The sequence below is a fragment of the Asterias amurensis genome, chromosome 18 (assembly GCF_032118995.1).
Source record: "Asterias amurensis chromosome 18, ASM3211899v1".
NCBI classification, from domain to species: Eukaryota; Metazoa; Echinodermata; class Asteroidea; order Forcipulatida; family Asteriidae; genus Asterias; species Asterias amurensis.
In genome coordinates this window covers 11144835-11162735 of record NC_092665.1, presented here as the reverse complement: position 1 = coordinate 11162735, position 17901 = coordinate 11144835, and the positions used below count along the sequence as shown (strand labels likewise).

Genomic DNA, 17901 nt, shown 5'->3' with positions numbered 1-17901 from the left:
CACTGCACGCATGCGCAAGCGATCCCCTCACAACAACACTTTGCTTCAAGATGGTGGAGGGCCACGACACAAGTTCTGACTCTGATGATGACCGTGTTGGTCAAAATTGAAAAACTTACCACCACGGTCATCATCAGATACGTCAGGTTTACTTGCGTCGCTGCCCTCCGCCATCTTGAAGTGTTGTTGTGAGGGGATCGCTTGCGCATGCGTGCAGCGCCATTTCATGCCTTAGTTAAACCGTGCGAACGGATTACTAATTCGTTGGAACGGATTACTAATTCGTTCGAAGGGATTACTATTTCGTTCGAACAGATTACTAAACCGTGCGAACGAATTAGTAATTCGTTCGAAGGGATTACTAAACCGTTTGAACGGATTATTAATTCGTTCGAACGGATTACTAAATCGTTTGAACGGATTATTAATTCGTTCGAACGGATTACTGAACCGTGCGAACGAATTAGCCCCTGCATATTTTTTTCTTCCACTGTCCCTTCTCGGGCTCCGTACCATAGGCTCCACGGCACCGTAATTTCTTTATTTTACAATTCATATTTTGTTTACTCTTCCTTTGTAATTTACTGCAGTTTGATTGAATGTTAGAATGTCAATATTATTCTAATGTGTGGAAGGGGTAACCCATGAGCTATGGGCAAGCCTGAACTTTGCCGTTTTTATGGTAACTGATGAGTGCGGGACCCGAGGGGCCTAAATCATACACATACCAACGGACAGGCCGTTTCGTGATTTCTGATTCGCGCCACCTTTGCCATTATATTATCACACAGTCCATGTGACCATGAGCTCCATGATGTGACAAAAACACCCCAGTCTTCAATTATCATATGTCGCTTTTAAAGTTTAGTATTTTTCACTGATCAGTTGTGCTTAACTTTGTGCACGTGTCTCACTTTAGTCGTATAGGCATACAAAAAACAAGTGTCGTGTACTATACAATATCTCAAAATTTGTGGAGAAGCTTCATAAATGCACTTTTTTTTATAGAAAAAAAAACAGAAAATGGAGGGGAACCGTTACCATTTCTGACCAAAAAACTACGTAGGGCCTATCTTGCAATAATGTGCTTTAAGTTTTGAACGTGATCGACGGTAGCATGAGGCTCTATATGATGGTAGAAGTCAAAATACTTCTTTTTTCGTGTAGGTTTTATTATGTCGCTAAAGACATGGACAAATGCGGATGCCCCACCCCCCCTTTTAGGGCCGGCGTTAGTTCCCCATCCCCTAAAAGTATTATTTGTGTTATTATTTGTTGAAAATATATTTTGTGAGACAGGCTAGGGAGCTACACAACCTTTATTTCATTTTGTTTGAACATGGTTTGAACTACCCAAATTAACCCTAAGCTACAAGATGCTTTATTGATGCGGTAGCCTGATGAAGTTGCTCTCGAGCGCTCATAAATTTTTGTTTAGGCCCGGCCTACACGTAGCCTCTCTGTATGAACACGTAACCTACTGTATACTGTATGTACTGGTACAGTTTGTGCATAGAGCTTTGAATGCGTAATACAAAAAACGTGACCTTGTCACCGCCGGTCGGTGTGTTCAACAACAAAAAAGGAAGTCAATTAAATAATGGTTGAAGGTGAAATGTGGAACACTTTAACCATACAACCATACTGAATACCATTGTTATTCATCCATGGTTATATGGACTCAGCACACGGTGTCTGGTTGTCTGCATTAAAATAGTGAACTGAAGGTATACACTCAAAGTAGCCCTGGCGGCCTGACACTTTCGTTTTGTACTACAGAGAAAGAGTCCTAAATAGGGCTACAGTCAAAGATACTTTGGTACAATTCTATTGCGTTGCGACTCATCGCATGGGACTTCGGGCTAATTTAACTCCTGTAGGTAAGCAAATCCTCATGTGTCTGTTGTTGTCCTGCTCAGCTCAGAAAGCAGTGTAGGTCTACTACACTGTTCTTATTCAGTAAAGAGGTCCCACCCTATGCTGCACTGAATCCTCTGTGTTTTGTTCTTTGCCGATTTTATGCAGGCCCACCTGAGGTATGTAGACGATCCCATTTCACCGCCCGCATAAATATCAAAATCATACTGTCACAGATCATGGAAAAATCAAACCATAAAATTATTGGAAGTGTTTTCTCAATTATTGCAGTATACATATTGCAGTATACCATTCGTCCCCGTGAAAAGGGATGCTGTCAACACAGGCTGACGTTGTTGTAATTTGTCCATCGTTTACACTGGTCAGCTCATGGGCCATGATATCCTAAGCTGGACAATGCCACACGTCATAGGGGTGTCATTTAACATGGGTCAGTGCTTTGGTTAGGAGGGGTGGGAACTCTGTTCGCCTTTGTGTACAAAATCGGTACGTCAACTGTGAGTGGTCGATGAAAACTATATTACAAAATATACAAGCATAAACTAGGGCCTGACAATACCTTTATAAACACGTACACCCACAGTAAAACAAAATCGGCAAAGCAACCCATCCCGGTCTTTTACAGTCGATTTGATTTTTGTTGGTTACCATAACTGCAGTTTACACCGAGTAGGAACAGTTTAGAAGCGGTGCACAACTAAGCGCATTGGAAGCAGGCTATGACCTTCGTTCTCATATCTGTTTTTAATTGCCCAAGTTGTTGATTTTTAATAAGTAATGTCACTATAAATTGTTAAATTAAACTGTAATGTGTATGTATTTTTCATCATTGCAGTTAACCTGCTGACCTCTCAAACCCTTGACAATGGCTGGGTCCGTTTCTCAGCATCGTGTTTTCTGTTGGTCGACTCCGCGTTCGCTGTCGACAGCTTTCATGAAGTGCCTCAGCACCATAGAGGGCTCGGTTGCATGGATGGAACCTTACGGCACTGCTGAACACTTCGGTCCAGACGGTCTCCTTAAACCACCAGACGAGGTGCCCCCAGAGGTAGACTACACTCATGCATGGGTCAAAGACAAGTTGGAGGAGGACTTTCAAGGTCGTCAAGCAGTCATCATAAAGGACTTAGCATATGCCGTCATGGGGAGGCTTCAGTACCTCCCAAAGGGCTATCGTCACTCGTTCCTGATCCGGAAGCCCATGAAGTCATTCATGTCTTACTACCGACTGTTCAAGAAAATGTCCGGCGAGGAGGGGGACGCAAGCCTCCGGGGATGGTTGCCTCAGAAAGGGTTCAGCTACGGTGAGCTGGCAGAGATGGCAGACTACGTAGAGAAAGACCTGGGCCAACAGCTCGTGATTATAGATGCAGACGACATCTTAAACCACCCAGCCACCATGCTGCAGAAGTATTGCTCCGCACTGGGACTGCCTTTCTCCGAATCCATCTTAAGTTGGGAGCCAGGAATGCCGAGCAACTGGATCGTTCCGAAGTCGGTTAGAGAGGCCGAGGAGGAATTTCACTGGATGAGCACTGTACTCGAAAGTCGATGCTTCAACAAGGCCCATCAAACACCCAGCAACGAGGCAACAGAGGAGACACCTGACATAGTGAAGGAAATGGTGGCCGTGGCTCAGCCCTTTTACGACAAATTGTACGCAAGACGCATTCTTCCATCTTAAAGCCATTGGACCCTTTCGGTATTAACAGTGTTGTCCAAGGCCCACACTTTGTGTACCACAACTTCTATATCAAATAACAAACCTGTGAAAATTTAGGCTCAATCGGTCATCGGAGTCGGGAGAAACAACGGAAAAACCCACCCTTGTTTCTGCGCGTTTCTCCGTGTCATGACATGGAATTGTGTTTAAAATAAATCTGTAATTCTCGTTAACGAGAATTTATATTGTTTTGCTGTTTTCTCAAAAAGTACAGCATTTCATGGAATAATATTTCAAGAGAAGTCTTTCACCATTACCTTCTGTAAACCCTGTAATATATTTGTAAATATGTCAACTTTTTTTTGTCCTGTACCGAAAGGGTCCAATGGCTTTAAAGACCCTGTCACACTGGCTAGCTCAATAACGAGAACGTAAACGAACGTAAACGAGAACATAACAATGCATACCCTAGGATGGTGGAATAAGCGTGCGGGTATTTAGACTTGACTCAAGTCCCAATCCCGTGCCATCCCCCAGAAAACTACTGTGATGCTCTGCCTTCCAAAACCTCAGTGTTCCGCACGCCATTCTCGGGACCACATTTGACGGCGAGCGCGCACTGTAGGGCTACCTACTGTATGCTATAATATATACGGGTTGTTACCTCTCACACGAGAATGGGGCTTGAGTTAAGTCTAGCGCGTATTCTGCGCGGAGCAATTCAACCAATATAATGTGTTCTCTTTGCGTCGTTATCGGTGAAAGTCTACTGGGGTGGATTTCACAAAGGTAGTCCTAACTTAGGACTTGTCCTAGGCAATGCTAAGAGATAGGACTGGTCTTAAGTTAGGACCAGTAATTAATCCTAACTTAGGACTGGTCCTATCTCTTAGCATTGCCTAGGACTAGTCCTAAGTTAGGACTACCTTTGTGAAATCCACCCCTGAAACCTTAAGGGAAATAAAATCTTTGGCAATAATGTTTTTCGATGAAATATGGTTTTGTGTGGTATGATTTAATCCGAAGTACATGTAGGCCTTATTGTTCCACTGACCTCTATACATTCTTCCGACTGCCGAGGAAAAATGTCACGATTGTCAACACTTTGACTATATCACAAGCAGTTTACAACATTAATGCCCGGCCACGCAGGCCCCGATAACGAGAACGAAACGAGAACGAAAACGAGAACGAAAACAATGCACGCCCTCGATTAGTTGATTAAGCGTGGGTGTATTCTGCATGGAGCAATTCAACCAATCGAGGGCGTGCATTTTTATCGTTCTCGTTATCGTTCTCGTTTTCGTTCTCGTTACCGGGGCCTAGCTGCGTGTCCGGGCCTTAAATCTTGTCTGTCGAGTTTGAAACAAAAAAGAGTAAGAAGCATGTTTACAAAAACAACAGCTTGGAGACAGCCACTGACCAGTCGATGAATTCTTGTCAGGATTTCCAGTAAGTTAAAAGAGCAAGTGTAATCTAATGCTATTGCATTTATTTCATTTAAAAACATCATTGTAACAGAAAAAATTCACCCGTCTTTATATTGGACGTGTAACAAAGAGCTTGGGTTTGGCTGACCAAATGACCACGATGATTGTTTTGAAAGTAAATTCTTGATGGTCCGAACATTATAGACAAACTCGTTCTCGTTCTCGGCTTTGAAAGTCTTGTGCACAATGTTTGTTTCTCTTGCACGTATTAAACAATGGTCGTGTATGGTAGCATCCACGTCCGACGTCACACTATCGCAACACGGCTCATTGAGTGTATTGGTCCATGGTCCCAGCGCTAGGTTGGCCTTTTACAACTAATACAATTCGAATATAGATGAATGGGTTTAAACCAAGCTGGAATTTGGACTCTTCTTTTACGTGATAATCAATGTCACGGCAAAACTGATATTACAATGGGAAGATCAGCATCAGCATTCATTAGATTTATACGTGACATTGCCTTGCAGTACAGATAACTATTAAGCCTGGTTCATACTTGCTGCGAATGCGAATGCGATACGAATGTTGACGTCACAAATTCGCAACGAACAATTCGCAGCAGTTGCCCTCTGCTCAACTCACTTGCGAATATTGCTGCGAAAGGAGGGTTGTGACGTCAAATTCACGTCAAATTCGCTTCGCATTCGCATTTGCATGAAGTATGAACCGGGCTTAACTCTTATCGAAACGACTTGATATGTTGACCATTGGGACAACTGGAGATGAGGAACGTGTCAAGTTTGCATAATGTATGACCGGTGTTTGCGATTATACGGCACTAAATAATAATTGGTTATTACTCAAAATAAATGTTAGCCTAAAATCGTACGTGGTATAATGAAAAGTGTAGAGGAGTAACGGCTCCCTCTGAAGTAACATTCTTAAAAATATTAAAACATATTACAATATTTCAGGCATTTCATTTCTGAAAGCACACACATTTTGTGCAACAAGGGTGTTTTTCTTTCATTATTCTCTTGCAACTTCGATGAACAATTTAGTCAAAATTTTCACAGATTTGTCATTTTATGCATATGTTGGGATACACCAAGTAAGAAACTGGTCTTTGATGACAAACCAACGGTGTTCAGTGCATTTAATCATTAATGCCGAAGAATTAAAGACACTGGACACTAATGGTAATTGTCAAAGACTAGCCTTCACAGTTAGTGTATCTCAACATATGCATACAATAACAAACCTGTGAAAATTTGAGCTCAATCGGTCTTCGAAGTTGCGAGATAATAATGAAAGAAAAAAAAATGTCCTTGTCACACGAAGTTGTATGCTTTCAGATGCTTGATTTCGAGACCTCAAATTCTAAATCTGAGGTCTCGAAATCAAATTAGTGCATGGAAAATTGCTTCTTTCTCGAAAACTACATTACTTTAGAGGGAGCCGTTTCTCACAATGTTTTATATTATTAACCTCTCCCCATTACTTGTTACCAAGAACGGTTTTATGCTAATACTTATTTTGAGTAATTACCAATAGTGTCCACTGCCTTTAAATATATCGTTGTGGATTGGTTTTTGTCAACGTAGTGCACAGTCATAGTTCAAAATTAAAAAGAGAGATATCATAACAATTGTATGTGGAAGTGTTAGGTGAAAACACGGTTAAATAATTGTTGAGAAAACAGCAAAAAGGGGTCCCGGTATTTGCAAACGAACGTCGTGTTCGTCTTCGTTTAGTGAGATGAGAGCGGGTACCAACCGCATCTCTTTTTTTTTTCTTCTTTTTTTTTTTTTTGGGGGGGGAGGGGGGATTTTATTCATGTTTCTTCAATGTACGAAGCTACACAAACTAATGGTAAAACCAACTACTTATAGAACGATACGAAAAGAGAACCGCGGGAAATGGCAAAAAACAGGAAGCTTGGTGATATGTATAGCATCTCTGGCTACAGCATTCAAGACCGGACAGGAGAAACAATTCAGGCATGTATAAAAAAAAATTCAGATTTTGTTTTTTGGATGAAGTATATTTAACTGGACAATTATTTGCTTTTAAGAAACCTTCCACCAACAGCTGCAGTGCTTTTCAATTATTCATCAACTGAAATTTGAAGGAAAGTAATAATAGTCACAACTTTAACAAAGGTTAAGTTAATGACACAGTTCGATGACCCCGCTTCAATAATACATTTGTATTTGGAAATCTCCTTTTTTTTTTTAAAGTTTGTTTAGAGAAACAACGATTGTTGATAACTGATAAAAATGGAAATAAGTACACCCAAATTGACGCGTGTTTGCCTTACTGATATGGACGCTGCAACGTTTTATCATGATATAGTTTCATAATCGGGCATATATGTAGGTTTTTCACCAATAGCATTCATTTCAGCTGTTCAAATTACTTTCCCTCCGTATGCGATGATAAGATTACACGAGGCTATAAAAGTAGAATTTGTGTTGTTTTTTAAACCATCGTTGGACAATCTACATGAGGTATAGCCGCTGAGTTTCCTCTCATCAAACTAGCACAATGAGAGTCGCAGTGTTTCTCGTCAGCCTCTCCCTGGCTTTTGGTAAGTACAGACAGTAAGGTCACGAGGTTCGAGGTCAATGGAAGATTGACGGTAGTTGCATACTATTTTTACTCTCGATTTGGGGTTGATCAAAATAATAGTCAAAAAGTCATGATAGTAGGTAAGCCTTCAAATGGAAACAAAGTGAAGGGGTTTGAGGTAACCGAATATTTATTTGCATAGTTTTCACTCTCGATTTCATCATCATCGTTCAGGCTGTGTTTATCCAGTGTAAGATGTCGCCCTATGCCGTTTGTTTTTGTTTCTTGCACTTCTTGTCCATGTTGTTCCTGTATAACATACGCTGATGTCATCTCTCCATCTTCTCATCTGTCCTGGTTACCAAGTGTGTCAAGGGCTTTAAAAGCTTGTTTTTATGAATTGTCTAATGGTGCCTCTTGCTCCAGATTTGTTTCGTATTTCTGTGCACTTAATCGTGTCTCTAAAAAGGAGATATGTAGCATTTGTCTCTCTCCACGTGTACATTGTCTAGTTTTGTTCACGATTGAGTGCATAAACTCCACACAGTGCAAAGAGCAATGGAATGAGAGACATAGACAACGCAGGCCTACATAGGAGAACAATTCGTTCCTACTGTTAACCGGTAATCGCACTGTGATGACCGGTTTACGGTTGAGAGGGTGCGTAATAGACAACTTGTTGGTGTCTTACACACTAGAAGAATAAAATACGAAATAATTGTCATGAAATTTGGTCGTTCTTTTCATCACTTTCGTATCGTAACACCGGCAAAATCCTGGTAAAAGCCACTTTCTAGGAAAAAGCTACCACTGTTTGGGAGCAGAGTTAAGCATTGATCGAACCGGTCACTAGAATAAATATAATCGTAGATTTTTGTAATTATTTTCCAATTTTAGTTTTTTTTTAAGCGTGGCATCTCTTTCCCAGAGATGCCAAGTCCAGAGGCCAGCTTTGCGTGAGATTTTTCAAAGCTCACCACCACCCCTCCCCCCGGAAAAAAAAATCGTCAGATTTAGAAGGCCTTTCGAAATCGCCGCCCAACTTTTTTTATATATATTTAAAAAAAAAAAAAAAGATTATTTTAATTGTGGACAAAAAAGTGTTCCAAAATGCATAAAAAAACCTGTTCAGAATAATTAAAACTCACATGAGGTACACAGGAGATGTTGATGGTTAATGTGAAGGTACGATTGTGTCAGATTAGTTCCCCCCAAAATAAAAATAAAATCGACTAAAAATGATGTCCAAAATCGTCCGCTCACTTCTTCTGCCTGTTGTGTCTTCGCTAGTGGAGCGCATTTAACGAATTTGCTAAACGAACCGGGGAAAACTTGTGCGCAATAAGCGTTTTGCGCTCTGCCGAATTTTAGCTGAACCTGCTGGGAGAGCAAAAGCGTGCGCAATCTGCAAATTTGCGCTCTGTTTGTACGGCAGCAAGTTGATGATTCTGATAAACTGCGCGCAATCTACATTGTAGATTGCGTTTTTTGTACACATGAGCGCGATTTGGCAATGCATTGTCGTTATTTTTTATTTTTTTCCCGGTCTGGCCCCAATGCGTGAGAAAATGGTTGCTGTGCGTGTGAGCGTGAGACAGAGCCCAAATGCGCGAGTCTCACGCCTAATGCGTGAGACTTGGTAGGTCTGCTTTCCGTCGCATTATTGTTATCTTTATTTGTTTATCTAGTTATCTATCTATCTATACAATTTTTCCTTTACAGTAGGGTACTTTTGGAACGCTTGGTGGCAGCAGACTTACAAGGTGAAATCCATTGTTTTCGATAATGTCGTGCTCAGAACTACGGCCCTTTTCGAAACCACGGCTTCGGCTCCAGATTCGGCTCAGGCTAGATTGACTGTTTTTGACATTGAGCGTATACGTGCTCAGGGCTTCAGACGGGCTGAAGCCGAATCCAAAGCCGAAGCCGTGGTTTCGAAAAGGGCCACAGTAAACAATGAACTTTTTTTTTTACCTGGTAAGTCTGCTGCCACCTAGCGTGCAAAAGTCTCCTATTGTTGTGGGATTTTTTTAGTCGAAATTTTAATATATACTTTTTACAATTTTTTTTGCGCTGCCCTTTTTTAGTCTGTCTTGATGCTCGAAAAAAATTCGAGACTTAAAATATAAAAGACACTGTACTTTCTACAATAATTCAGGGTTTTCATCGAGCCATCTTATAGATTCCCGGAGTCTGATCGTCGGGGGAGTGGAGGCCCCGTTGGAAAGTCGCCCGTACCAGGTATCAATTCTTGGCAGTAACGATGGTGAAGATCAATTCTGTGGTGGTACCCTTGTTCATCCACAGTGGGTATTGTCGGCAGCTCACTGTGTTGGGTAAGTGGCATACAGCATGATGCTTTAAAGACACTGGACAATCTTGGTAAATTGTCAAAGACCAGTCTTCTTACTTGGTGTATCTCAACATAATATGCATAAAATAACAAACCTGTGAAAATTTGAGCTCAATTGGTCGGCGAAGTTGCGAGATAATAATGAAAGACAAAAACACCCGTCACAAGAATTGTGTGCCTTCAGGTGCTTGATTTCGATACCTCAAAATCTATTTCCGAGGTCTCGAAATCAAGTTCGTGGAAAATTACTTCTTTCTCGAAAACTACGTTACTTCAGAGGGAGCCGTTTTTTTTCACAATATAACAGCTCTCCATTGATCGTTAACAAGTAAGTTTTTATGCTTACAACTATTTTCAGTGATTACCAATTGTGTCCACTACCTTTACAAAGATACCTTCATTCCGGACTTGACTTCCGTCTTTCTCACTATCCGCATGTCAAACCAAGAAACATTTCGCACTTCACTTTTTTGTTTTGTTTTACAAAGGATCATTCTTGCATTGTCAGATCTAGGCTTATCACGGACCTTATTCAATGACGTCATCCTGCCGCCATGTTGAAGCAATGAAAATGCACAGCTTCACGCGAGGGCGCCACACTGCTGCAGTAGTGGCCAGCCCCGTTTAGCTATGTAGTAAAGTTTACGCATACTTGTAAATATTTGTATGTCTAAACTACGAAACACAATCCTTATTAAAATGATAAAACTTTCGAGCTGGTGTTATTTGTTTTCTCTTCAAATAGGCCGGTTGATGTGTGGGTAGGTGTTGGCTTCCATGACCTCCGTGACACGGCGGCAGATGGCGCTACTATCATTTCAGGCAAATGGTTAAAGCATGACAAATTTGACCCCGCGACAGTAGACAGCGATATCGCACTCATCAAATTGGATAACGCTGTGGTGCTCTCCAACCGGGTGCAGACTATTCCTATCGTGAGTGCTAACAGTGATGTTGCGTCGGGAACCAGTCTGTTGATCAGCGGCTGGGGAAGAGTTAAACGTAGGTGTGAAGAACTGGACCCAATTTCATGAAAGCTTAAAGGCAGTGGACACTATTGGTAAAACTCAAAATAATTATTATCATAAAACCTCACTTGATTACAAGTAATGGGGAGAGGTTGATAGTATAACATTATACATTGTGAGAATATACATTGTGAGAAACAGGAAGTGACGTAGTTTTCGAGAAAGAAGTAATTTTCCATGAATTTGATTTCGAGACTTCAGATTTAGAATTTGGAGGTCTCAAAATCAAGCATCTGAAAGCACACAACTTTGTGCGACAATGGTGTTTTTTCTTTCATTATTATCTCGCATCTTCGACCACCAATTGGGCTCAAATTTTTACAGGTTTGTTATTTTATGCATACGTTGAGATACACCAAGTGAGACGACTGGTCTTTGACAATTACCATTATAACACCCCTTGCAAGTATTCTGCCTGGTCATTGGTTTAGAGCGCGTCACATGACATGTCTCAGTTTTGCTATACGACGGCCGTGTGATAGTGCGTCGGTTTGCCATGCACTAGTCCGAAGACTAGCACACGGCGCCGTGTGCTAGTCCGACAGACTAGCACACGGCGTGCAGTACCCGCAGTATTTGCAATCTGTATTCGCGTCGTCCGTGGATTGTAGCATTCAAGTCTGTATCTTAATAATAAAAGTACAGTATTTAGAAATGTTTGGGTGTTATAAAACAAGTATTGATTGCTTTTACTCGTGCAATGGTTAAAAACTATGACTCCCTCGGTGATCCCCGGAGCGTTCTATTTTCCCTCGGCTTCGCCTCGGGAAAATAGAACGCTCCGGGGATCACCTCGGGAGACATAGTTTTAACCATAGCACTCAAAGCAGTCAATATTTGTATAATAGTGCCCACTGCCTTTAAGCATAATAACATTTCCTTTACCAGACGAGGTTACCAGTTAGACAACCACTTGGTACTTTTTTGACTGGTATATCCCGCTTATATTTTTGCTCATCGCTTGGAAGACAACTTAGATAAACCCAGCGAGTATGAAATCTTTTTATAGACTATGGCACCCACTTCGCAAAAACACGTTGTGTGTAACAAAGTCTTGTTAACCGTCGAATTACAAGTTAAAATAGTGCCCTGCTTGTGTTTCGCTCAGCAGACATTAAAAGAAGTAAAAAAGAGAAAACAAATCGACAAGTTAAGAGAAGCTTTATGAGGTCTTAGTATAATAGGCTTTTGGCGCTTGTTTGCATATCGTGTGTAAACGCAACGCTTTGGCACAAACGACGTATGCCATGTACAAAATACAAGCATTATTTTATTAGTTTTGTTTTTAGGTACAAACTGCGAAATAGAAAAACCCATGGGGATTTTCCAGTCGTATTATTGTTTAGTTGTGGTGGCACTTCTACTGCTGGTTCTCTCCAGACTGTCATTTCTGCACGTAACTCAGGATAACCGCTGAAAGTATTATTTTGTCTAAAGTTCAGCTGACATCTTAAGCTTAAGAAGATACTTTTCCTCAAAAGCCAATGTCAGAACCGAGTTCTAAAACAAACAGAAAGAATCCGTTGATTATCTTTAAAGACACTGGACACTATTGGTAATTGTCAAAGACTAGTCATCAATTTAAACCACATTGTGACAGCCAGACATAGAAACGCACCCAAGAAAAAAAAAATACTTCTTCCCTTGTTTTTGTGGTTTCCATGATTAAACTCTGTTTCTGACATTCAGGCGACAAGTCGCTAGAATAATCCATGTCTTTCTGTTGCAGATGGTGGCGACTTATCCAAGGTTCTACGACAAGTTGTTGTAAAGGGCGTAAGCAGAAGTACTTGCAAGAATAGTTATGGGACCGATGGCTTTCCGATTACTACTAACATGTTCTGTGCCAAAGCTCCTGGTAAAGATAGCTGCACGGTAAGTATCATGTAAATGTTGTTTGATGATACTAACATGTCGGGAGCAAACTGTGTACAAACCACAAACATAAAGAACCCGATTTATATGTAAAACAACTAATGTAGCGGCCTCTTTTGAAACACCCTCCCTCAGCCCACGTTTTAAAGTTCCACATAGGGGGACAGACAGGAGATCATGTCCCCCGGAGATTATGTTCCCCGGCCCATGTGTCGAACTATGTAGCGCCCTCTTTTTAATCATCCTCCTTCAGCCCATGCTACTAGCGACCTTTCGATTTTCGGGACGGTAGTACACATGACGGTAAAAAATTCTAAGCGTGTTTTTTTCCCCAGGGAAGAAGAGGCTACAATAAAAACGTGTGCCTTATATGAAGGAAAACTCCATGGCATTCCGTCCCGAAATGGAAAGACGGAGGACGCTACATGTTACCGCATGGAGTTCGCATGGTTATGCAATACAAGTACACACGTGTAAAGAGGGTATACTCTATACACGCTTGGTTGGTTGCGCCCATCCATGCTTAGTGGCCTCATCTTTCCCGGGAAAAAGAATACGCTATAAGCGATTACTGATTGTATGTAGGGTGCGTTCGTTTAGCTGCCCTGGGTATACCCCGGTGTTTGACGCCCCCAGGACGAACGTTCGTCCTGGAAAGGACAAACGCCAGACGACGGGGTCGACCCAGGGAAGCTAAACGAACGCACCCATAATAGAGATCAGTGTAAGGGAGCAGAAACAAAATTGGGAGACCACCAACATATAGGGCTAGATAGTTCAGATGGGGGGCTGGGGGCGGGGGACTTCTAATTTGTTTTAATGCACCAATTTATCATAATATTTATTTTAATTTGAAAAAGTACTTTACTGAATATCAGTTTCGGAGAAGAGACATCTGTAACAAACAAACAGCAATCTTGTTCAGAACGAACCAATCTTGATCCAGATTCGTTGACTTACCCAGCCCGTTCGAGCAAATCAAGACTTGGTGTATAGTTCAAGACAACAATGCAAAATAGAAACACCATACACATGGATACACTCTATAGAATAGTATAACTTTAAAAAGGTCTCTAATGTATTTCATTGAATGATTTGTTTACAATTTCTGCAGCAAGATAGCGGTGGCCCCATCGTGACTGGTTTTGACGAGAATATGCACGTAAATGGTGTAACATTAACAGGGATCGTAAGCTGGGGTATAGGATGTGCAGACCCCGCCTACCCAGGCGTCTACACACGTATATCACAGTACTGTGATTGGATAGATAACAAGACATCAGGTGACGTCACTTGCTCCTAAAACAACTCACTGTTTGTTCTTCTTCAATAAGTCGCCCAGGCCGCTTTTGAAGACAACATAGTCGTAGGCTCCTTCAGTCATGTTAAATGCAGTGGACAATATTGGTAATTACTCAAAAGAATTACTCGCATAACACCTTACTTGGTAACGATTAATGGGGAGAGGTGAATAGTATAACACATTGTGAGAAACGGCTCCCTCTGAAGTGACGTAGTTTTCGAGAAAGAAGTAATTTTCCCCGAATTTCATTTTAGAATTTGAGGTCACGAAATCAAGTATCTGAAAGCACAACTCCGACGACCAATCGAGCTCAAGTTTTTACAGGTTTGTTATTTTATGCATATGTTGAGATACACCAAGTGAGAAGACTGGTCTTTGACAATTACCAAAAGTGTTAACGGTGTCTTTAAAAACGTTTGCTTTTGGGAGACGGAGCCCAAGCCGCAGTCAAAGCTTGCGTTCAGCTTTGATTTTGAAAATGACCATGGTCTTGAGTATCTTTCTTCGAAAACTGTGTAATTACCTATTACAGGCATGCTGTATTACAAGCCCAAGGGTTTTATAGGTTTTCAGACGCATGAAGTGACGCACAACAGGTGGGGCGCTTTGGGGTCGTACCAAAAGTTACTGTTTTCAGTTGAATTGATCATTGGTTAAAGGAACACGTTGCCTTGAATCGGACGAGTTGGTCGATAACTGAGCGTTTGTAACCGTTTTTTATAAAATGCATATGGTTGGATAGATGTTTTAAAAGTAGAATACAATTATCCACACAAGTTTGTCTCGAAATTGCGTGGTTTTCCTTTTACAGCACGACGGTCGGCCATTTATGGGAGTCAAAAATTTGACTCCCATAAATAGCCGCCCGTGTTAGTCGAAGAGGTAAAAGGAAAACCGTGCAATTTCGAGGCATGTTTGTGTGGATCACTGTATTCTACTTATACAGCATCTTTCTACCCATGTGCATTTTATAAAAAACAGTTACAAATGCTTTTCAAAGACCAACTCGTCCGATCCAAGGCAACGTGTTCCTTTAAGCACTGGTCAATGACCCAAACAGTTAGTGGTTTATACGACCGCTAAAAAGCACTCAAATCTGAAATGTAATTATGGACAAGTTTATGAAGACGGATGGGGTGGGATAAAATTTACCTGTATTGTAATGTGAATCAAATAAACATGCCACCATTCAATTAAAGTTACTGTTAAATTACTGAGTTTACTGTACGTCCTGACTTGAAATAAAAATGTGAAAAGAATTTTTCGAACGGTCTGTGTCTGTTTCTCCAAGTGATTAGAATTCTTAAAAACTTGTGGTTTAATTGATTTCATAAAAACTTGTTACCATTATTAAAGGGAGACTTTCAGGGCGCTTGGTGGCAGCATACTTACCAGGTAAAACCATAGACTCTATGGGTAAAATACATTGCTCTCGATAATGTGCGCATGCTCAGAACTACGTAAACAATGGAGTTTTACCTGGTAAGTCTGCTGCCATCTAGCGCCTCAAATTCTCCCATTGTTATTACACAATGCTTTTACTAAATCACACAAAATTGGGCACCGCTGTAAACTAGGAAATCAAACACCAAAACCAACAACTGACGATAATAACAATAAGCGAGATATCGAAGTTCACCTGTCTGATAAAACATCACCACAAGGGAAGCTTTCTTCAAACGGTGTAAGTTTAATGTAAATCTTTTGACATTGTGTTTTGTGTGTACAAAAAGTACACAAACCCTAAAAAAATGCCACGTTCTTACCGGGATTAAGTGAGGACATTTTGGAGACAGAGGCGCAGTGTAAACTAAATAATGATATGCAAAGTAGGTTCATGAATATTCATTGCACCACTTTCCCTCTCAAAAATTAATGTCATGACTTATTACCAAGAGGATCATCAGGATAGACATGCAGACCACACCTTTTGGCACAGAGCCAAGAGTGGGGCTCAGAATGACAAGCAAACCACAGTGTAGACTTGATTCAAGTCTTAGATTGCGGTTATTCTTCCGCATCTCAGCCACGAACAACGCCCCACATTATTAGCTATCACGCGCATCTAATCGTAGGCTAAAAGACGAAGAAAGATCACAAGAGGGCGCTGTTTGTAGGACGACTAAAAAAACCTCGATCAAAGACTTGAAACCAAGTCTAACCACAGTGAGACACATTCCAATGGAAGATGAACAGGGGTTTAGAATCATGAACAAAATAATATATTAATAAAAAAAATATGCTTTTTGAAATCAAACAATACGGACGAATTTTACGACAGATGTGAGAACGCAGAAGAACCATACCGCATTAACGGGTGAAGTTCAGAGGTATTAACCTGTTTGCTCTACATGGTATATCGGACTATGAACACGGCACATGAGTATTTATTCAGTACAATCGCCAGACAAGCTAGACAGCAGTATGGCAACATTTGAGCTTGCAAGGTTGATTCAGTATTAGAGAAGAGCAACTCTTCTTTCTCGTCAGAATCATTACCAGACGCCGATTCAGAGACAGGCCGTATACATGCATTTCTTCCCCAGCTGCACGACTGGTGTCAGTCAGTTTCAACTGGAGTTTTGACTCCTCGCAGGTAGGTGACATTCTCATGAATACACTTTATAAACGGAAAGGCTCAATCGCCATCAAGTTATTTACCTTTTTGTGACGATTGTACTTGTTAAAAGCAGAGCAAATGCCTACCTCTGGTTTTGGGAACCGTTCGATTGTTTTAATCTTATATAAACGAAGATGTAAACAACACAACTATAGTGTGAACATTTCCTTTTCAAAAAGTGGTCACTATTTTGAGATATCTGAGCGAATAATGTCCTTACATAAATAATAATCCCTAATGGAAATACACATAGAAGCGTCACTGCAGTTACGCTTTTCAGATTTGTGCAGAACGGTAAACAACACAGTCACGTTCTTTGTTAATACAACAAACCAATTAAATCGTTTATTTGTTAAATTTAATAGAAGCTTAAAAACCCATGAAATTGTCATATGCCCAGTATCAATCATTTAATGACTATCTATCTATCTAACTGTAGCTTACATGTGAAAATTTGATTCATTTTTCGGAGATGTATGATCTGTTTTAAGCGACACAATATTGATAATAAATTTGTGTATTTTTTTTTATCCGTCTTGATGTTTAATACGGTCTTATAAGAGAAAAGCTGACTTTTATATTGTTAGAATGACATGCAATTGGGAAGGCTTACCACTGGATGACAGTTAAGAAGTATTCCATATTTTGATATAATTAATTATTAATAATGTGATTTAAAAAGCGCACACTCTAAAATATTACATACATTGCTCTAGGCGCGACACCAAGATGCAACCATTAGATGCAGAGGGGAATACAATGGAACGAACAAAGAGAGTTCGGTTGTGTTGACTCCATGGTAACGCTCCTGTGTCCTACAGTTAACCTCGCTGCCATGGCAACATAAATTATGTTTTATTTCACAGCGTTGGCTAGCTTGCATTGTCCCATAAATAAACCCGTACACATTGTTTCCCGCAATTTTCCCGCCTACCACACTTTTACTATGGTGTGTCCACGTGTGTGGTATTAAATTATGTATGCAGTATTGCATGTCAATCCACCCGCAGAACACTCGATTTTAAATAAGTCTCCTTTGTCATTTGTCTGCGCGAGTAGGCGTGATTTTTCATGCGTGACCTCGGTTTGAATACTAATTAGTACAAAGGGCTTCTGAAATTCAGTCTTTTTCGGCCTTTTCTGGAAAGTCTCAACCAAAATAATGTACCAGTAAATT

At 40.7% G+C, this 17901-nt stretch overlaps 2 protein-coding genes across 2 annotated transcripts; both read left to right on the top strand.

The window, feature by feature from the left end:
• The first annotated feature begins 1626 nt into the window (after positions 1-1626).
• Positions 1627-4324, top strand: LOC139950633 (uncharacterized). The gene is made up of 2 exons (XM_071949410.1): positions 1627-1880; positions 2714-4324. Exon 2 carries the CDS (start codon positions 2744-2746, stop codon positions 3560-3562), a length of 819 nt encoding a protein of 272 aa, XP_071805511.1. The 5' UTR covers positions 1627-1880; positions 2714-2743; the 3' UTR covers positions 3563-4324.
• Positions 4325-7441: 3117 nt separating this feature from the next.
• Positions 7442-14159, top strand: LOC139950824 (trypsin-like). The gene is made up of 5 exons (XM_071949650.1): positions 7442-7564; positions 9704-9881; positions 10644-10900; positions 12656-12801; positions 13916-14159. Exons 1-5 carry the CDS (start codon positions 7522-7524, stop codon positions 14102-14104), a joined length of 813 nt encoding a protein of 270 aa, XP_071805751.1. The 5' UTR covers positions 7442-7521; the 3' UTR covers positions 14105-14159.
• The last annotated feature ends 3742 nt before the right edge of the window (positions 14160-17901 follow it).